Source organism: Eleutherodactylus coqui, chromosome 4 (genome assembly GCF_035609145.1).
Source record: "Eleutherodactylus coqui strain aEleCoq1 chromosome 4, aEleCoq1.hap1, whole genome shotgun sequence".
NCBI classification, from domain to species: domain Eukaryota; kingdom Metazoa; phylum Chordata; class Amphibia; order Anura; family Eleutherodactylidae; genus Eleutherodactylus; species Eleutherodactylus coqui.
The window spans coordinates 65,461,456-65,483,253 of record NC_089840.1 but is presented as its reverse complement, the minus strand read 5'-3'; the positions used below and the strand labels follow the sequence as shown (position 1 = coordinate 65,483,253).

Here is a 21,798-nt window from a genome sequence, read left to right as displayed (position 1 = left end):
CACTAAAAGGGTTAAAGGTTTGTTTTTTTTCCGGGATAAATACTATTGATGACCTATCCTTAGGATAGGTCATCAATAGTCGATCAGCTGGGGTCTGTTGCTCGGCTAATTATGCACCCGCTGACAGCGCCACAATTACACAGAGGTCGAAGCGGAATCAGTGGAAGTGTCTGCTCCGACCTATGTGTAGTGGCGCTTGTAACTGCAGGCATGGCTCTCAGTGAAATCAAGGTGAGCTGTACCTGCAGTTAGAAGTGCCGACCACTACACAGGAGTCAGCATGGAGGCTTCAGCCCCGACCTCTGTGTTAGGCCTCGGTCACACGGGCGTTTTTTCCCGCGATTTGTGGATCGCGTAACGGATCCGCATCCACAAATCGTGTGACCGGGCCGACGATTCGCCGAAAAATCTGCAGCTAGCAGCGTTTTCGACGAAACGGCCCAGCGCTGCCCGCTATCCTCTGGCACAGCTGTGGCAGAGGAGAACGATGTTCGCCCATTGAATTTAATGGAGCCGGCAATATAGCCGACTCCATTGAAAGCAATGGACTGCCGGCGAGCGCCGGATGAATTTTCGGGAAGGGCTTAAAAATATAAGCCCTTCCCTGAAAACCATCCTAAAATGTGTAAAAAAAAAAAAAAAAAAGTATACTCACCTTTTCCCTGCAAACGGAGTTCAGCCGCGTCCGGCCGGCAGTTCTCCTGAACTGCTCTGTGTAGTATTCAGCAGACGGGGATTTAAAATCCCCACCTACTGAATGGGCTGCCTCTGATTGGTCACACTCTCACCAATCAGAGGCAGCTCTCACTCACCCATTCATGAATTCATGAATGTTTGAGTGAGTGCTGCCTCTAATTGGCTGAGCGCAGGGACCAATCAGAGGCAGCTCTCAGCTGTCATTCAATAGCTGAGAGCTGCCGCCGGCCCCAGTGAGCGCATATGTAGAACACAAGGAATCGCAGAATGCAGATAGGCGCGTTCTGCGAATTGTTGTCCTATAATTTATCGCACATGCGCATAAAAAGCGGACATGTGACCGATCCTATTGCGAAGCATTGGGTCTATATATGCGCAGATCGCATGCGCAAATTGCACGAAAAAACGCCCGTCTGACCGAGGCCTCATTGTGGCGCTGCCAGCATGTGCCCCCACAGCCGATCGGTCGGGATCCCGTGCGACGGACCCCAGCCGATCAACTATTGATGACATAACGTTCATTGCCTAGGAAGGAATGCCGATCTATTGTCGAGACTGTGCACATGCTCAGTCTCTGCAATTACTTGGCACTCCCTGCTAGGCTATGAACGCTACATCACTAGTGATGTAGCATACATTGCACTGCAGGAAGGAGACTGCGGACAATGGATGCTTCGTCACCGGAAGAAGAAGAATCAGCCAGCTGGAGGTGAGGTAACCCTGCAGGGGGGGACACTGCAGGAGCCAGGAGAAGATCGGCAGGGAGGAGAAGATGTGGTAAGTATGCTGCCTGGGGAGGAATCGGTAAGTATTGAATTTTTTTTCTAGTGACAGAACCCCTTTAAGGCCGGCTTCATACAGGCAAGAAAATCGCGCAAGATTTGTGCGTTGCCAGTCGCACAAATGTGAACCCCATTCTTTTGAATGGGGTCATACACATGAGCGATGTTTTCCTGCCTGGCACTGCGACACGGGAAACAAATCGCAGTATGTTCTATTTCCCTGTGTGTTCTTGCATTGCAGTCCCATTGTCTTCAATGGGGCCGGCGGCAGCATCACGCCACGTGCTAGGTGCACACGATGCAATGTGAGGTCTGCTATAGAAAACAATGGGAGAAATTCAATGAGCCTCCGCCTGACAGGATCGCTACATCCCCGAAGTGAGGTGAGGCTATTTTGACATAAAAACGCCTGGCATCTGCAAGGAATTTACATGGTGGTGGGCAGTGATTCACAGCCCCACATTGCGCTCGCTCGTGTGAAGTTAGCCTTGGGACACAGCATTTTTTTCCTACTTTTGGCTTTTCCTCTCAATTTTCAAAGAATCATAACTCGCATTTTTTCGTTGATGTACATGTATGAGGGCTTGTTTTTTGGGGGGGGACCAGTTGTATTTTTCAGTGATACTACCTAATGTACTATACAATGTATTTAAAAAAAAACCAAACAACTCCATCATCTTTGAGGGCGAGGGATGTTTTTTTGTTTAAAATATAAAGCAACTATATATAATGCATGGAACCAGGGGCGTAGCTAAAGGCTCATGGGCCCGGATGGAAAAGTTTATGTTGGGGCCCCCCAACTTCTTTTAAACAACCCTTAACACAGAAGCGTAACTTGAAGCTCCTGGGCCCCAATGCAAAACCTGTAACAGGTCCACCAACTATAATGCTTTACTCATAGTACTAGGCTCTCTATATGGAGAAGAGAGGCCTTATGGGCCCCCTAAGGCTCTTGGACCCGGATGCAACCGCATCCTCTGCATCCCCTATAGTTATGCCAGTGCATGGAACATATAATTCAATTGGAGGTCACATACATATGATAACTGGATCCGGAAAGAAAAAAACCTAAAAGAGCAGCCAAATGTAGAACACAAAGTGCATTCAGACACTTGTTCCTCTATAGGCCAGTGCATCTACAGGCAACTCTACTCATCATTGTTGACATTGCAATGTGACATAACAGCAATGCTGTATGGTGGGATAGTTGTCTTAAAATATAAACTTTAACTTAAGTGCCTGATCATGACAAAGAGGACCCCGTGTCTTCACATATGAATGAGATCAATGTAGGAAAAAAATAGGGGTTATAGGCGCAATCCCAATGCTGGCTGTGTATTCCCAGCTAAAATACTGAGGAAGGGGCGCAACGGCACCCGAAACACATCTATTGTTATATGCTGGATTACTTTTTAAGAAAAACAGAGGAGTCGAGCTCAAAAACACGTCTCGTGCCATTTTGAGTTAAACGGGATTGCGCCTATAACCACATTGTTTTCCTACATGTATCCCATGTACTTACACGTCCCCCTTGGAAGGTGTCACGTTTCGTGGCCTGGCTGCACCTTCTCAGGCTTGTCAGGAATCGATCACGCTCACTCCCATATAGAGAATAAGGGAGGAGAAAAACAAAACAAAAACATTTTCAAACCCAAACATCGGGATATAGATTTGCTCCGCTCCCTTTATTTTCTTCTAATCTTTCATTCACATATGAATATAGCCGCGACTGAGCATGCATGCTACCACTCCATACATCTCTATGGTGGTACCATTGAAGAAAAGCAGAGTGAAGAATTCGGCAATCTCCAGTAGTCCCACAGAGGTAAATGGAGCATGATCATCTGCCACTCCATTCGTAAGTGGAAACACAGCGCCCTCCTTCAATTGCTCATTGGGGGATACCAGTGATTGGACCCTCCTTGATCAGACACTTATGCCCTATCCTGTGGATAGGGGGTAAGTTTAAATCTAGGGCAAACCCCTTGAAGTAGTCAAGTGCACTCCCACTGTAGTACATTCTATACAGCTGTCCCTAGAGTAGAGGTTGAGGATCGTTTGACCAAAGATGTCCTGTGCTGGTTTATATGATGCATGGGTCCCTTATAAAAGAAAGGAGTGACTGTAGATATGCTCCTTCAAGTGGGCTTGCAGATACAGAATGGCTACATAGAGTCTTATAAAGTGTGATCACTCAGCATGCCAAGGGCACGGCTCCCCACAAGTCCCTAGACTTTACAACTTTAACCTAGTAACATTTTTAACTTCCCTTGTGCTCTTCTACAACCTGCCGAGTCTGACTACCATGCATTTCCTCCACTTGCCTGCTACACTCTGGACAGCTTTTGGTCCTCTCCCATCTTTTCTTCTCACCTGAAGTATTAGACATATGTCTCTTCCAAGCCTCGTCTAATTTTTCAGTGCTGTCTACTGCCGCCACTGTTCTGGAGATCAGAAAGTCTGAAAAATAATCCATGATTAGCGGATTAGGAAGTCAACTCCTCAGGCAGTAGGTAGATGTCCCCAACCCTGGGTCCTCACCTGTAGACACGCTGCCGCTGGTGTACAGCGGTTCATCTAGTTGTTGGAGGGCTTCATGGATGATTCCTTCCACCTCCTGCATCAAACGCTGTAGAAAACCCTCTTCAAGTTCTTTAAATTGTCTGAGACAATCCTGTAAGGTTGGAGCAGAGAGGGACATCAGTTCTGTAATACTTCAGGTACAACGTTAGGGCAGGAGTAGGTGTGGTGGGGCAGCTGCTCAGAATCCCCACCAATCAGCTGATTGAAGTGCTAGCAGCGCTGGAGTGAGCGCCGCCATCACTTCGGTATATTATATAGCAGCTGTGCCTGGTATTGCAGTAGGAAATTTTTTTTCAAAGCTATATAAATTTGATATCCCTGTAATGGTACCGATCCACATAAAAGTTTTTTGGTCATTTTTACTTCACCGTGAACGCCCTAAAAACTAAACCTCCCCCCCAAAATTGCAATTTTTCTTTCATTTCACCCCACTTTAAAAAGTTTGAAAGTTTTTCCCAGCACTATATGGTATATTAAACAGTAGCATTAAAAATATACTTCAGTCCCCATCGGCATTGGAAATCCTTGCTTTTGTTAATAACTCCAACAACATGGGACGATGGTATGCTAAAATACACTTCAAATTGGACTCTTTGGAGCTGGACTGCATCTCATGGCTTCACTAATGTAACCGTCGCTGGGGCAAATCCACTCCTTGAACTACAGGAGTATACTTCATCTCCTCTGCCCACTTTAGATGTCCAACTCCTTAATAACTCTGTGGATTTATTTCTTTCTTATTTTATTATACTCAGGGAATTTAATTTAACTTTACTTAACCCTTTGTGTCCAAACCACATTCTGCAGTTCTGGTATCCCCACTTTCAAAATAACATGCTTTAGTATTTTTTCGGGTGACAAATAGAGATGAGCGAGTATACTCGCTAAGGCACTACTCGCTCAAGTAATATGCCTTAGCCGAGTATCTCCCCGCTCGTCCCGAAAGATTCGGGGGCCACCGCGGCTGACAGGTGAGCTGTGGCGGGGAGCAGGGGAGAGCGGGGGGGGGGGGGGGGGAAGAGAGGGAGAGAGAGATCTCCCCTCTGTTCCTCCCCGCTCTCCCCCACCCAGTGCCAGCTCCCGAATCTTTAGGGACGAGTGGGGAGATACTCGGCTAAGGCACATTACACAAGCGAGTAGAGCCTTAGCGAGTATACTCGCTCATCTCTAGTGACAAACCTACTTGAGGGCTTGTTTTTTTTGGCAGGATGAGTAGTATTTTTCAATGGTACTATTTAACGTACCGTAAACCAACAAATTTACTATTTTGGGCAGAGTGTTATTTCTATGGTGTTCATGGTGTAGTAAAAATAACATGTCTTTATTCTGTGGGTCAGTACGATTACAATGATATCAAATTTATATAGGTTTTTATATAGTAATACTTAAATAAAAAACACAAAAAACAACAACTTCACGAAAAACAATTGCTTTCTGTCGCCATCTTTTGACTCGTATAACTTTTTTATTTTTCCGTCGATGAAGTCTCATTTTTTGTGGAATGTCCAGTAGTTTGTATTGGTTCAACTTTGGGGAATGTATGATTTTTTGATTAATTTTTTTCTTGGACACAGACTCCAATTCTCATTTGCACAAGGAAAGACTAGAAGCAATGGGATAAAACTGAAAGGGAGGAGACACAAATGAGATATTAGAGAAAACTTTCTGATAATGAGTGTGATCAATGAGTGGAACAGGTTACCACGGGAGGGGGTGAGTTCTCCTTCAATGGAAGTGTTCAAACAAAGGCTGGACAAATATCTGTCTAGGATGACTTAGTGAATCCTGCACTGAGCAGGGGGTGGACCAGATGACCCTGGAAGTCCCTTCCAGCTCTACCATTCTATGAGTCTATGAGTGACCCAAAAAGCGCAATTCTGCCACAGTTAATCATACCAATTTTTAGCTTTTCATTTTTTTTACATGCAACGACTAGGAATAGTTTTTTTCTTAAACTTTTAATATTTTTTTTATTTTCATAATAATTATAATATCTTTATTTTACTTATTTTTATTAGTCCCCACATAGGACCTGAACTTGTTTATTTGCTTATACAGCATAATGCAATACTGGGGTATTGCACTATGCTGTAATTAAACAGGCTGTCTATTAAACATGTGCTACAAACACGTCTTTAAAAGGAAAACGATAATGGTAGCCCTGGGCACCTTCAGAAAGCCTAAGCTGCCATGATACTGAGACTATGATAAGATTGCATGGAGGTATGGGGTGTTTTGGACATTTAAATGCTGCTGCCAGAACTGAGAAAGGCATTTTAAAATTAACAACTATGATCAGAGTTTTCTCTGATCACGGCTGAGGCTGGCAGGTGTCGGCTGTCAGAGACAGCTGATACCCACTTTGTATGGAGCAGATTCGACTCCTGAGCAAGCTCTATACACAACATCTGCTGTGGATGACTAGTTATGCCCTAATTGCACGGGGAATGTGCAACTAGGATGTAAATAGTCATATGTGTGTCACAAATGGGATATCCTCTTGGATTAGATTGTTTTTGTTAGTTTGTGCTTCAATTTACACCTTTTTTATATGCCCCCTCCTTCTACATGACATCAACTTAAAGGGGTTGTCCCGCGCCGAAACGGGTTTTTTTTTTTTTTTTAACCCCCCCCCCCCCCCCCCCGTTCGGCGCGAGACAACCCCGATGCAGGGGTTAAAAAAACAAACCGCTCAGCGCTTACCTGAATCCCAGCGGTCCGGCGTCTTCATACTTACCTGCTGAAGATGGCCGCCGGGGTCTGCTCCCTCCGTGGACCGCAGCTCTTCTGTGCGGTCCATTGCCGATTCCAGCCTCCTGATTGGCTGGAATCGGCACGTGACGGGGCGGAGCTACACGGAGCCGGCATTCTGCACGAGCGGCTCCATTGAAGAGAGCAGAAGACCCGGACTGCGCAAGCGCGGCTAATTTGGCCATCGGAGGGCGAAAATTAGTCGGCTCCATGGGAACGAGGACGCCAGCAACGGAGCAGGTAAGTATAAAACTTTTTATAACTTCTGTATGGCTCATAATTAATGCACAATGTACATTACAAAGTGCATTAATATGGCCATACAGAAGTGTATAGACCCACTTGCTGCCGCGGGACAACCCCTATAATAGCAATGACTTTATATTTTAAGTGCATTTATCTCTCTTGGTCATATAGCACCCAGCCTATACTGTATACGGTCCATGAATGTCAGGGTTTTGTTGAGTTTGCAAGTTTTCATGAACCTACCATACCTTCTCTTATGCGAGTTGCTCCGACCTCTGTGGAGCGGAAGCCATTGTGCTGACCTCTTTATAGTGGCCAGCGCTTGTAACTGCAGGCACGGCTCCCATCGATTTCAATGAGAATTGTGCCTGAAGTTACAAGCGACGGCCACTACACGGAGGTTACCGCTCCGACCTCTGTGTTATTGCGGCACTGACAGAATGCGCCTGCACAGCTGATCGGTCGGGGTCCCAAGCAACCCAAGGGTCCTAACCCCCCTTAGGACGCAACTGAACAGCGCCGGAAGGACTTCATTGACTATAATGAGATCTGTTCACTTTCCGCTCAGCTACCCGGCTTTTAGCTAGAAGAAAAAGTGCTGCATGCAGAGCTTTTGCTTCAGGTAATTTGTGCCGGATCTACAGCGGCACCTCCATTTCCCATAGATGTGAAACCGGCCTTAAAGTGACAGAGCATTGGCATGATCATTGCTGTGGTGCTCATCAGACGTCTCACCTGTTTGGAGGTGTCTATGCTACTTTGAAGAAGTTGAAGTTCTTGTTGTCTGCTCTCTAGCGCCCCCTGTAACTCATCCATCTGATGTATCTGTTCTTGTGCCTATAAATGAAAACATTGAAGGTTATTTACCTGTGATTGTCCTTGGAATGCCTTATAGTGTAATTGGAGACACAGCGAGACAGAAAGGACCTTTCCATATTTAGTAGATATACCCTGATCAGCACTTTCAACATGTTCCTATAATAAAGCCTTCTGGAGATTTACTAAGATGGAACGATATAAATGGTTTACAAATGAATTGACGTTTTCCACAAGCCTCTCCTGAGACGGGTAATCTAGAGATGTAAGATCTTGCATTGCACTTCATTAGGCCATCTCAGACTCTTGCCTGTTACGTTACTTGCTGATTTTCCCATTTATTTAGCAAGCCGCAGCACGGTATCTTTCCATTACACCATTTCCATCGGGAGACGGCTTCGGCATCAGACAACGTCATATGTCATTTTGTAGGTCCTATTAGGCCATGCAGCAAAGAGTGGAAGTCACAGCCGTGAGTGTTCTCCAGCATCTGCAGGCGTTCGTTGTTTGCTCTGATCTTAATGGCCTGTCACACCTCATTTACCCTACAGCCACAGAACGAGCATTCATGCTGCGTCTCCCTAGCTCCCAAATGGACCGACGGACCACCTAACTACAAATAGCTCCTTACCGGGGAACTTGCAATGTGAGAAATGGCTGGTTGAACTGAAAAATGTCTTAGGATTAGGAGAATGACTCAATTTTAATCATAAACAACCACTCCAAAAATGTAGCCACCATGGCAAACAGTGGCCACTATGTAGGATAAAATGGCGGTGTCATGGCTCATCGGCCATATCAGAGCACTTCACACTGGTAGCCGATTGGGATACTTCTCTATCGGTATGTGGATAGAATATTTATATTCATTCTGGCTCCTCTTCACAGAAGATGCCGGTTATACTCCGTGTATAAAGGTGTTCTTGGTCTAGTCAGTGGCTCCTAGTCCAGTCCGTTATCAGTGTTAAGATAAGTCTGTCTAGTGTTTTACTTGTTATCTGGGCGGCTGTAACATCTATTCTGTACTTTTGTGGTTCATATATCTGTGTAAAAGCTAACGTGTCACCATCTAGGGAAATTAGGGTGGTTCCAGGCTCCTGAAATGGGGTTGCCCTCATCAGGGTGAGTGCTCCACTTTCAAGTAGGGTCCTCTAGGTTAAGGACAGATTCCCCGTTTCCCCATTTTTATGTTTCCTTATTCTATTTTTGTGTCGCCCACTTTTGCATTAAGTGTATATACACTCGCCATGTTAGAACATTATCATTGCATTCGGGTTGGACGTAACAGGCGGCCATTCAGATGAACTGATGTTCCTGTAATATAAGGATGGCTCAGATACACCTGAATGGGGAATTCTCATACAAAGAAGCTCTCCATTCTGGCTTAGAGTGTTATCCCAAAGAGGGGGTCCCTCCCTAATGTCTATAAGTCTTAATAGGGTATTTGTCCTTTGGTTGTCATCATGAGACCCCTTCCAGGGCTGTTCCCAGACAGCTCACCTTCCTCTGTGTATGTTCATTGACACGTTGGTATGAATCCTCTAGCTCTTTTTTAGAGCGTTCCACGTCCCCTAGAGCTTCCCGGGCCACGGTCACCTGTTTTGTGACTTCAGCATTCTAACAAGGAAAAAGAGGCATCAATTAGGAATGCAGAGAAATTTCACGTACGCAAAAAACACAAGAATTCAAGAAGTCTTAAATTTAGTAACAAATGTACAACGAAGACTTTTTTCTCTGGTGTTTTTTTTACCACAAAAATGCCACAAAAAAGACCACGGAGCAGATTTATCATTGAAAAATTTCCAGTTTTCTGGTACAATTTACACCACAAGATGTTCTTATATGCTTTACACCACATTTATGATGTCTTTCATACACATTCGGTCACTTCTTTTGGCACCCACAAAAATGGGCATTGCTTTCCACTTAAGAGGAGCGGCCTAAATGCAACAAACTATGCACCAAAGCTTTGTCGCAAAATGTTTTGTAAACCAAGCCAACTAATAGGTGGTATAAACTTGGACTAGACAGACTAAAAAAGTGCCAGATTTATCTTCCAACAGAGTCAGTGTGATAAATCTGCTACGTTAAGACTTTTTAGTCTAAGTTTGAATAATATTTTGCGGAACATAATACGGAGCTAATATAAATCTATGTATCTACAGTGTTTCCCACATAATAAGCCCTATCCTGATGATAAGCCCTACCCTGATTTTCAGGGGGGTCTGGGGGAGAGAGGGGGGCTTGAAATATAAGCCCTCCCCCGAAAATAAGCCCTAGCTACACTAGATGTAAAAAAAAAACCCCAAAACAATACTCACCTAGCAGCCGGCATTTGGGTCCTCACGCTGCAGCACTGCTGCAGGCTTCCATGTCCTCCAGCACGCCGGCAGAGCAGTTCTTCTTGGTAGCGGGGCTTGAATACCCTGCTTCCAGCAAGCTAATGCTCTGATTGATTGAGTACACTGTCAGCCAATGAAAGCCGGCGCTGTATTAACCAATCACAGCCATTCTGTGTCCAGTGGACTTGTGCACAGAAGTTTACTAAAGAGGTTCGGTTCTTAGAGGTTTAGGGTCCAGTACTCTGTGATTTGGTGTCCCGTAGCAGTGTTACTTGGTAGTCTCAGACCGGTTCCTGGCTTCTCTCCCACATTGGGGTTGCCCTTTTTCAGGGTAGATGCTCTGCTTAAGTGGCCAGTTCAATCTGGGAGGTTCAGGTGATAACTTGTTACCATAATCACAGTTCCAAGTATTTGTCCATTTCAATCGGTGAGAGGAGATGAAACTTTTTACTGGAGGCTTCCGTATTTGAACCCCAACGCAATCCTTCTCCACAGACCTTACCTGGATTCTGCGCACATCGGCAAAATGCCAGACACATTCGCACGAGCCAGGAAGGGCCTGGGAAATTTAAAATTTCATGCATTGAATTACACAATTATGCTCACATTAGCAGGTCGGAATTATGTAATCCACTACATTGTGTACGGGCAGCGGGTACCCGCATCATCGCTAAGCGACGGTGCGGGAAATACAAACGAAAAAAGATGTACTGCGCATGACCGCCTTTGTGAGTACACATTTATGTGCAGTACGCAGGGCCACGGCCGGCCTTACAGCTGGGATCCGCTGCGGGCCTCTGCAAGCAGATTCCACCTACAGCCATGTGAGCCCGGCGTTATTCAGACTGCTACCTGTAATCCGTAATTTACAAGAAGCCCCGGGACTGCTTGCCTTCCTGCAGTTCCAGGAGCAGCTTGTTGAGTGCCTTCTGTGTGAGACCCCCACACCTTAACAAGCTTACGAAGCCTCACAGAGCGCCACTTTTTACACCCCATCCCTGCCGCTGAGGTCAAGAAATACCGCCCCCCAAAAAGCATGGGAGGAGGAGGTATACCCGGTTTTATTGCCCCATGTGCCTATCCCAACCGGGCTTCCGTAATTACCCAGGTCTTCGGACATACCACACGATTTACATTATTACTTTTATCTAAAATTTAGGGAACATCAAAAAGGTCACGCGGGTGGAGGGTGAGGGGGGGGGGGGAATATTTTTAGGGAGTCATTTTTTTCTGCACAAGTGAGCAATGGGGCCTGGTGTTTTATTCAGTTGTGCCTTGAAATCCAACGGGTGTTCCCTCCATTATAGGCCTATCCATGTGTCCTGTAAGTAGATTAGGGCCACAGTGGGTATGTTTCTGAACACGGGACAAACAAATTGGTAATTGCTTATGGGCTGCGGGTCTGACGGCCTCCATTGACTTCAATGGAGGCCGTCTGCAGCTAAATAGAGCATGCTGTAACTTTTCTTTCGCTTGTGGAATACGCAAGTCATATCCACGAGTGTGAAGGAAAAAGTGAAAGTACATACCTTCCGTGCGGTTTGCTGTAGATCCTCTGATCATGGATTCCACAATAGGGATCCGGTTGTGTGAAGCCGGCCTTACACTGATCTATTACCGTTCACTTTCACTTGTTTGAATGATAATCATATCGTCTAAAACCACCTTAAATCAGGATTCTGATACATTCTAGTGAGAGAAGCCAGGATCTGATCTGTCCTTTGTTTCTCCAGGAAATAATGTGGTTTCCTGCAGCCTCCTTATTCCTTCATACAGAGTTAGGTCGGTTTCAGACGACCGTATGTGCAACCACGCTCGTTGGTACACAGGAAAGATGTGCACGAACAAGGTTTTTTTTTCCTCATCGTCCGTTTAAACTCTGTGCCATAGTGCAGAAGTTTGAAAAAAATTGCGGTAAGATAGGTCATCCCCTATGTTTTCTCGCCCGTACAATTAACGGACGAGAATCCTGATAGCGAAAACTAAACCATTGAAATCAGTGGTTTCGTTTTGTCCCATTATGTGGAAATTGGAGCATGCTGCGGTTTTTTTTTTGCTCAACCGAAATGCACAGGAAATACATGCATGTGAATGCAAATTTTGCGTGCGCAACTACGCCCGTGTGAAGTGGGCCCTATAGTAGTCATGTAAAGTGAGGGCTCCTTCAGGCGAACATATTTGCATGTGTAATACACAGAAAATAGAAACCATTGATTTCAATGGGTTCACTCGCAATTCTCGCTTTTGTGCATGAAAAAAAAATGCAGCATGCTCTTTTGTGCGCTTTTGCCCCCATAGCGGTCTATTTGTAGGTGTGCAAATACGCACTCAGTAAGCATGCAAATGTGACATTCTGAAAAAAAATACACATCTGGACCTCATTAGCCTTTTAAATCACAGTTGTGTGTGTGTGTCCTGCACCCCTGTGAACAGGCCCCGTGTGCGCAATTGTGTACTTTGTAGAATCAAGCACCTTTCTCAGAAGATCTGCATGGCTCTGGACCAGCTCGGCATACTTCTCCTTCAGCTTGGTGTATCGCTGCTCATTTGCTACGGATTTTCCTGTAAGAAAAAGGACGAAGTTAATAATTTATTAATACGTTCTTCACATTAGTGGCCCACACAATGCCCAATCATTGGGGACGTAGGGTAACGCTAGTATCAGAGGTGCAAGTATCTCACCAGTCCTACAATTGCATCTCTGTATCACCCACCGCCCCAAATCAATGCACCATCTGCTACTTGACCATCATGTCATTAAATAACTATGAGAGTTGCATATTTACTCTACATCTCAAATTAACAGCCGATGGCTGAGGGCTCTTTCACACGAGCATATATCGGCCGTGTTTTTATGGCCAACCGATATACACTGCCCATCTGATGCCCATAGATGGCAGTATTCCCGATGCGTAAAAATGGCCAGCCAGCAAGGATAGCGCATACGATGTACATTCAGACATTTTTACTCTGGCCAGAAAAGATAGTTCTGGAACTTTCTTTGGCCGGAATACGGCGGCCACTGCCATAGACTCCTATCGGAGCCTATGACAGTTGCCGGAGAAGGGAGGTGGGAGGGAGTTTACCAGCATGACTGCTAAACTCCCTCCCTCTTCTCTCCCCCTCTTCGCCCTTTGCCAGCTGGCTGCAAAAGGAGAGGGCGGGATGGGGCGGGAGCTAGTGTGCTAAAGTCCCGTCCCCTCCCCATTGCCAGCAGCTCCCATAGGCTGGAACGGAGAGGCGGTGGGACTAGCTTTATTAAGCTTCCACCCCCTCCCCTTATTGTAAGCTGGAAAGGGTCAAAGAGGGGGCGGCAAGGGCCAAAGAGGGGGCAGGAAGGGGGTGGGAGTTTAGCAGAGCCTCTTTTCAGCAGCTCCCCATAGGCTCCCATATTCCAGAATTATCCTTTCCAGACGGCGTAAAAACGGCCGTCTGGAATGCACACCGTATGCGCTATCTTTGCCTGATGAATGTTTTTACGCACCGCAAAAACAGCTATCTAAACTGATGCCTCAGATGGTTAGCGAATATCGTCCGGAAGTGAAAACGGGGTCGATATATGCTCATGTAAATGAAGCCTTAGGCCTCATCCACACGAGCGTATGCGTTTTTACGGTCGCCTGCCTCTGCCGTAAAATCTTACAAATGAAGAAAAGCCGCTATTGAGTCCCAATTTTAATTGGCATTTTCTCGTCCATTCACACGGGCAACTGCAGCGTGCTGATGAAAAAAATATGCTGCTGTGCCAAAATCCTTTGGTAGGCAGAAATCCCCGGAATGACTTCTAATGCTTAAATAATCTTTTCCCAGCATTGGACGAAGCTAAACTCCCTCCCCCTCCCTTTTTTTTCAGCTCCCATAGAAGCCTATGGGAGCCTCCAGCGTATCTTATCAAAAGATAGCCTGAAAAATCGGCAACTGAAGCCTTCGGTTTATAGAGTGGCGTATATGTGTGACCACTGATATGGATGATGACTTGGAATCAGAGGACATAGCAGCAGAGCAGCCTCAGGCGTTGGGCCTGTAAGAACAAGCCCAGATATATGTTTCTGTAACAAAGCCCATGGAAAGGGTCTTTTGATAATTATAATCCCTCACTTATTGCAGAGGGTAAAATGTTCCATAAAGGGGTAATTAAAGGCCCCTTACTTTCTATCTCCGTCAGGCTCTTCTGGGCTTTCTCAGTGTCCTGTCTCTGCCTCTTCAACTCCTCCAACTCTGTGCGCAGGAACTCATTCTCATCCACCGCCTGCTCCCTCAGGTGCTTCTGCTCTGCTAACTCCGCTTCCAGCTCTTGGATTCGACCCTTCAGATTGCTAACCAGCCGATGACTCTGAAATGTGGAGTTTTAGTATCATTATACTATAACATTGGGACTGTGTGATAAAATAATAGCATTTTTGTATTCCTGGAAAGGGATTTTCCAGGTATTGATTTCAATGACAGCTTCGCCTGCAATTACGAGCGCCGGCCACTTCCTCAGGGGACGGAGCAGCAGCTTCCGTTCCGCCCCCGGTGTATCCTGGCTGTGACAGTGAGTGGAGCCTGGAAAACCCCTTTTAAAACTGTAGAACCAATACTTTGCTAGTTTAAAAAAAAACGTTGACCACAGATTAACATTGATCGCAAAGGCAGCTGGGAAAGTATTATGCAGTGCAAAGCCCTACAAAGACAACTCGCCAGATCTCTACACCCCCACCACCACCACCACCATCAATTATGACATATTTAGCAAAATGGGAGATTGATATTAAACATGCTGAAATTTAAACAGGTATCCCCAGAATTAACATTTATCACCATTCCTCAAAAAAGGCGATAATTGTCGGATCGCTGAGGGTCCCACCGATCACGAGAAGGTCCGCTACTACTTTTAAGCTCCTCCACACTGGGAGGTTTCAGTGAAGAGGAAAGAGGGACATAGGACCGCTGTTCTTGTGATGAATGGGACCCCCTCAACTCTAGCAATACCCCTTTAGAATGGTTTCACACAGGCGACAAAATTGCACAATTTTCTCGCAATGCGACAGTGCTACAAATCCCATGTATGTAAAGCCCAAGCTTTTCAATGGGTTCTTCCACACGAGTGATGTTTTGTAGCCTGCAACATTGAGAGAAAAAAATGGCAGGTTGCTAAATATTGCCACAATTTGCGGCTTTGTAGCCTATGTTTCCCTATGGAGCCTTCCCATGTGTTGCAGGAAATCACACGAAAACGCAGAAAATGTACGGTGCGATGCAGCTTTTACAGTAGAAAATTCTACTGTATGTCACTAAAATAAGCCTTAGCTGCATTAAAAAAAAATAAACAAAACACAATACATCACCTAAGAGGCGCTGTGAGCTCCGCCGCAGCTCCAGCAGACTTGCTTCTAGTTTTCACCCAGCGCTTCCTGGTCAGTGGTTCAAAAAAACCCACCTCCAGAAAGCACTTGCTCTTACTGGTTCTCGAGCGCTACGACTCAACCAATCAGAGCCAGCGCTCATTCAACCAATCACAGTCATTCAATGCGATGGCTGAGAATTAATCAGAGCCAGTGCTTCCTGGAGGCCGCGATTTTGAACCCCTGACCAGGAAGTGTTGGGTGAAAACTACAAGCAAGTCTGTCGGAGCTGCAGAAGAGGTATGCAGCAAAGCCGGACAGTGCCTCTTAGGTGATGTATTGTGTTTTTTGGGAGTTTTTTTTTGTCACTGTAGCCAGGACTTATTTTCACTGTAGGCTTATATTTCAAGCCCCCCACACCCACCCCCAAAAAATCCCAGCAAAAGAGCGCTACAAAGTCATGCAACTTCGTAGCAACACAAAATCACAGTATCGCCATGATAAAACGCAGCAATATTGCACAGAACATAGATGCAATATCGCTGCAATTTTCTCGCGGCGATATCACTGTTGCCCGTGTGAAAGAGTCCTTAACCCTTTCAAATCCACTGTCTTCCTACATTCTGATCGAAGCTTGTACAGCTCCAATGTCAGAAGACGTCCGACAGGGTATTCTTACCATCTATTGCCAGCCACTCCGCTGTCGGAGCCTCTCTAGTGCACACACACTGGCTTTAGCCAGCAGATGGCACCGTTGTACAACAGCAAAAAGAAAAAGCCTTTTAGGAAACCATGAATCCAAAATTGGATTGGAAATGGTTAACCTTAGTGAATAGAACCCATTGATTTCAAGGAGTTCATTCCCATGCGAATATTTTGCATGCGCATCTTCGGCCGCACAAAAAAAGATAGAACATGCTCTACCTTTCTGCGCCTTTGCGCACCAAAGGACTACACAGAAGTCTATGGGTGGTGTACAAATGCATGTGAAAAAACGAATACGCCCATGTGAAGCCGGCCATAATTTTCCTGATGGGAAAGTATCTTTGCTAAGTGTTGCTCATTGCGCCTCGTTATTTACAACGGAAATGCCTGAAACAGAGCTGAATTAATTGGATCATATACCAGACACCAGAAGCCTGTAGGACGCATAACATATGTTTTTCAATGACTTGCGTAACATTAGGCACAGACAAAATGAGGAGTTCATGTGAAGTAGAGCTGCACTCATTGGGAGTACAGAGGGCATTGTCATCATTTCTCATGTTGATCGGCTCATTCAGGCAGAAGATACCAGGCAGCTGTCCCCACTTCTCAGAAGAAATTCTGCTGCCAGGCAATCTCTGACGGCTAATGTGACATCAAAGTGTGCACTCCGAGACCAAAGAAAGGAAATTACTCCTAGTTTGACACTCGCTTTTGTATCCAGTGAAATTTCTTACCTCTGCTTTGAAGTTTCCCAAATCATCCCTTAAAATGGCAATTTCTTTATACAGTTGTTCTATGAGCCGATCTCTGAGGAGAATGGGAGAAAGCTGAGCTGTAAATCACAGCACACAATATAAAAACAAGTATGAATAAAACATGAAGCGTCTTCATTCACACTAGCATTGCACTACAGCTGGTATATCATAAGGGAAGCGCAGAGCCTCAGTGATTTGCAATATTGCCCAGCAGCCCTAGAGTTCTGAGTTTTAAGTTTCATCATGGACAAATGTAAGTTTTTTGGTTTCTTCCCACAACCCAAGAAATGTATCAAGAAGCACAGCCCGACAATCAGTATATAAACACATATGGTGGGATGTAATAACATTGTTACAATCTCTCAGTAATTATTTCTTATAAAAGAAACATAAAAAGTGTATCTGTTCTCTAGATAGGAATGCCCCACTGGAACCTTGCCCTAGCACGCTGTATGGCAGGGCTGGATAAACTTGGCCTCCAGGTCGCCATTGAAATCAGTTTTGGGAATCAGGATTTGCTTCTTGCCACGTGCTTCCACCTGTTGCAGAGTGCATGAAGCTAGCGGATGTCATTGAAAACATCCATATCCATGACTCCCTATGTGAAAGCAGAGTCATGCTGTAACAACTGTGTGATGGGGGAGTCCTGCTGTAACCACTGTGTGATGGGAGAGTCCTGCTGTAACCACTGTGTGACGGGAGAGTCCTGCAGTAACGACTGTGTGACAGGGGAGTCTTACTGTAACAACTGTGTGACGGGGGAGTCTTACTGTAACAACCGTGTGATGGAGGAGTGCTGCAGTAACAACTGTGTGACGGGGGAGTCCTGCTGTAACAACTGTGTGATGGGGGAGTCCTGCTGTAATCACTGTGTGACCGGGGAGTCCTGCTGTAACTACTGCATGACAGGGAAGTCCTGCTGTAACCACTGTATGATGGGGGAGTTCTGCTGTAACCACTGTATGATAGAGGAGTCCTGTTGTAACCACTGTATGATAGGGGAGTCCTGCTGTAACCAGTGTGTAAGGGGAAGTCCTGCTGTAACAACTGTATGACAGGGAAATCATTCTGTAACCAGTGTATGATAGGGGAGTCATGCTGTAACCACTGTGTGATGGCACAGTCCTGCTGTAAGCACTGTGTGACATGGGAGTCCTGCTGTAACAGCTGTGTGATGGGGAGTCCTGCTGTAACCACTGTGTGATGGGGGAGTCTGTCTGTAACCACTGTGGGATGGGGGAGTCCTGCTGTAACAACTGGGTGACGGGGGAGTCCTGCTGTAACCACTGGGTGACGGGGGAGTCCTGCTGTAACCACTGGGTGACGGTGGAGTCCTTCTATAACCACTGTATGATGGGGGAGTCCTGCTGTAACCACTGTGAGATGGGGATGTCTTCCTGTAACCACTGTGTGACGGGGAAGTCCTGTTGTAACCACTGTGTGATGGGGGAGTCTTGTTGCAACTACTGTGTGATGGGAGAGTCCTGTTGTAACCACTGGGTGATGGGGGAGTCCTGCTGTAACCACTGGGTGATGGGGTAATCCTGTTGTAACCACTGGGTGACGGGGGAGTCCTGCTATAACCACTGTATGATGGGGGAGTCCTGCTGTAACCACTGTATGATGGGGAGTCCTGTTGTAACTACTGTGTGATGGGGAAGTCTTCCCGTAACCACTGTGTAATGGAGAAGTCCTGTTGTAACCACTGTGTGATGGGGGAGTCCTGTTGTAACCATTGTGTGACGGGGGAGTCCTGCTGTAACCACTGTGTGATGGGGGAGTCCTGCTGTAACCACTGTATGATGGGGAGTCCTGCTGTAACAACTGTGTGATGGGGGAGTCCTGCTGTAACCATTATGTAAGGGGGTGTACTGTTATAACTACTATGTGAGGGCTGAGTCCTACTGTGACTACTGTGTGGGGGACAGAGTATAACGATAAAAAACTGCTGGTAGAATTGCACAACTTTCCAAGATGACAAAAAGAAGCGGAGAGCAAAAAGGATTATGATCAACTTCTCATTTATTATCTTATAATAAAGCCAGCATATTAAAGGCACTTCAGCCGCGCGGGAGGAGCGCTACTTCCCTGAGGTGATGCGAGACATTTTTACACAAAAACACTTCGCGGGGGAACACCGCACTTGCAGGAGCGCAATATCTTGCTCACCCGTGTAAAATTAGCCTTACAGTAACTGTTATCATACATCCCTTCAATCCGCCTTTCAAAAAATGTGCCACCTATAGATAGTGTGGTCCAGTGTCACTTCCTCCCTACCCAGATATTATTTGTGAGTATCGAGGGTTACATCTCTTCTGTCCCCATACCCTTAGTCACTTACTTGTCATCTCGGGCCATGCCATTCTGGCTGCTAAAATTGAAAGGGTCATTGCTGAAGGAGCTGCCAAATATATCATCAAACTTATTTTCTGGTATATTCTGGAAAACAAACAACATGCATGATGGACCGGGAAGACGGATACAGTATATACGAAGGGATTCTGGTTTCAGTAAATAAAAGTCCCTTTTTGTGTAATGAAGAATGCCTCTTACAGCTTTATTCATTTTTCATGTGTTCCACGGACCGCACATGGACCCATAATAACCGATTATGCTATTCACATATGCTACTTTTCACAAGGATAGATGGCCCGTGTGGAAGAAATCACAGCATGTTCTATAGCAAATGTAATATTGGGCCCATTAGCATTGGACAGTACACAAATGGGGAGGTTTTTTGCACAAGATTCTTTGGGGTGCACATGAGTACACCCACTTAAATAAGCCCTAAAGTGGAGAATTTAAAGACTATGGACACTGTTTTCACTTAAATGCATGCATTTTGAGCTGACAGTCAGTTTTGCAGCTGGGCTTCATTACAAAATGTTGCATTGTTTGTCTTCTGCAGTTTCTGCATATCACTGTATATAGACACTGCAGTCCAAGTCTGTATAGGAGAGCTGTCAGTGAGGCCGGACTGACAAATTACTATCTCTCTGCTCTCTCTTCTCTGGAATCTTCTTGTTAGGTAATTTCTGACCACAATAAAGACAGATCGCCTATTCAGGTTTAGCCTGCAGTGTCCATATACAGCAGTATGCAGAAACTGCAGAAGCCAAAACGGTGTACAATTTGAACTAAACCCTATTGAAAAAATGATTGTCAGCCCAAAATACATTTAAGTGAAAAAAACTGCCCCGTCCTCCTTCCCCCAAAGGTGTTCACCGCCTTTAAAGTAACCTCAGTTATTTCTATAGCAACCTATTCTTTCCCTTCTACCAACTGATTTACCATTTTATTACCTGGTGAGATGAAGAGTCCATCCCAACAAGATCATCAGTCTCCACTAATGTTTCACTGTCAGGAGGAGAGTTTCCTGTAGGTATGAGAACCACCGGGCTAATGTGCTCAGATAAGGCAGAAGCTCGCAAAAAGTTTGGTGGGTTCTACAAGAGAAGAGTAAATGAAAATGAATATAGAACACATAAATACACATGTCATCAATAATCTACATACAATTACAGCTCATGGGTTTACAGCATGGTTAGAGGTTCTGATATCTTGGAGGGGGACCGGATCTACTAATAATACAAGTGAAATAGAGAAGGCAGTATCAGTCTATTGTAGGGATGAGCAAACTTTTCAAAAGTTTGGTTGGTTTGGCAAATTTTATCAACTTGTTCGGTTCGGTCCAAATTAGTTTTGAACAGAACTGGAAATCCTCCAGTATCCCTAAAACGTGGAGAGGAATTTTAGTGCATGAAGCCATGACGAACAGTCCGACATTCGGGTTCATGTGGAACCAAACTTTTAGAAAAGTTTGACCTGAAACAGGGTTCGACTGTTTCATTTCGCCCAACACTTGTATACTGTAATGTAACAATGTACATTTACTGCTCAAACAGCAAATCCAACTAGGATGAAAGTAAAAGCTGATGAAGCAGCCTGAAAAGCGCACGGCAGAGCAACTCGCTGCTTGAAAATTCCCTCTATTCAGGGAAAATCTGTGCCTGTGTGCAGTCCCAGAGCTCTGCCCTTAGTGACAGAGAGTGCCCATGCCCAGTGCAGATATTTCTGCCACCTTTTCACCCTGATAGGGGTCTTGGCAGTTGGTGAGTGTAAAGAAAGTCTGTAGGTTGCCCTTTTATACGTGGACACTGTATGTAATACTAGAGTCTTATAGTGTCTAAATTCTAGTCACTATAACACTATTTATATGGACAATGTATAACACTACTTGAACACTATGTGGCGCTACATATTAAGCAGTAATATTTTTTACACTGTTTTGGAACCTCCCATTTAGAAGGAACACTGCCCAAGTCTCTAATGGCCTCATGCACCAGCCAAATAAGCTGAGGGGGAATACTGAACATAGGAACAGAGAACCCAATGACATACAATCCAACTGTACCTATTGAAAACCTTTATGTGTTCTGCAATGCATTCATTCTCTTACTAACATTTGTTTTAGGATTCCACATTGTTGACTTGAAGGAAATGTATAATTAGTAAATGGCATATTTTTTAAGTTGAGCTTTTAGTGCATTCAGTTGCAGGAAAAAGTTAGTGAACCCTGGGGAATTATCTGGAATACTGCATTACAAATAAAATGTAGTTTGATTGTTATTTAAGTCAGTTGTAGACAAACATAATCCAACTAAATCCTGGTTAAGACCGAATGATTATCGGTCAAAAGATGTCTTTTGAGCGATAATCGTTGTGTGCCTTACAGCGCAAGGTGATGGCTTAAACGTTGAATGATCACCTTGCACTCTGAGCGGAGGATAGAGAA

General features: G+C 45.2%; 1 protein-coding gene across 2 annotated transcripts in view; it reads right to left on the bottom strand.

The window, feature by feature from the left end:
* Nucleotides 1–21,798, bottom strand: part of HIP1 (huntingtin interacting protein 1) — a 131,868-nt gene that overhangs the window by 26,640 nt on the left and 83,430 nt on the right. For both annotated transcript variants that reach the window (XM_066599609.1, XM_066599610.1), the window contains exons 11-19: nucleotides 20,306–20,449; nucleotides 19,345–19,442; nucleotides 16,983–17,055; nucleotides 14,366–14,549; nucleotides 12,690–12,778; nucleotides 9,375–9,491; nucleotides 7,794–7,895; nucleotides 4,020–4,152; nucleotides 3,852–3,938 (exon numbers count right to left, since the gene is read on the bottom strand). In XM_066599609.1, the coding sequence (XP_066455706.1) occupies nucleotides 3,852–3,938; nucleotides 4,020–4,152; nucleotides 7,794–7,895; nucleotides 9,375–9,491; nucleotides 12,690–12,778; nucleotides 14,366–14,549; nucleotides 16,983–17,055; nucleotides 19,345–19,442; nucleotides 20,306–20,449 (1,027 nt within the window). The remainder of the gene's footprint in view (nucleotides 1–3,851; nucleotides 3,939–4,019; nucleotides 4,153–7,793; nucleotides 7,896–9,374; nucleotides 9,492–12,689; nucleotides 12,779–14,365; nucleotides 14,550–16,982; nucleotides 17,056–19,344; nucleotides 19,443–20,305; nucleotides 20,450–21,798) is intronic.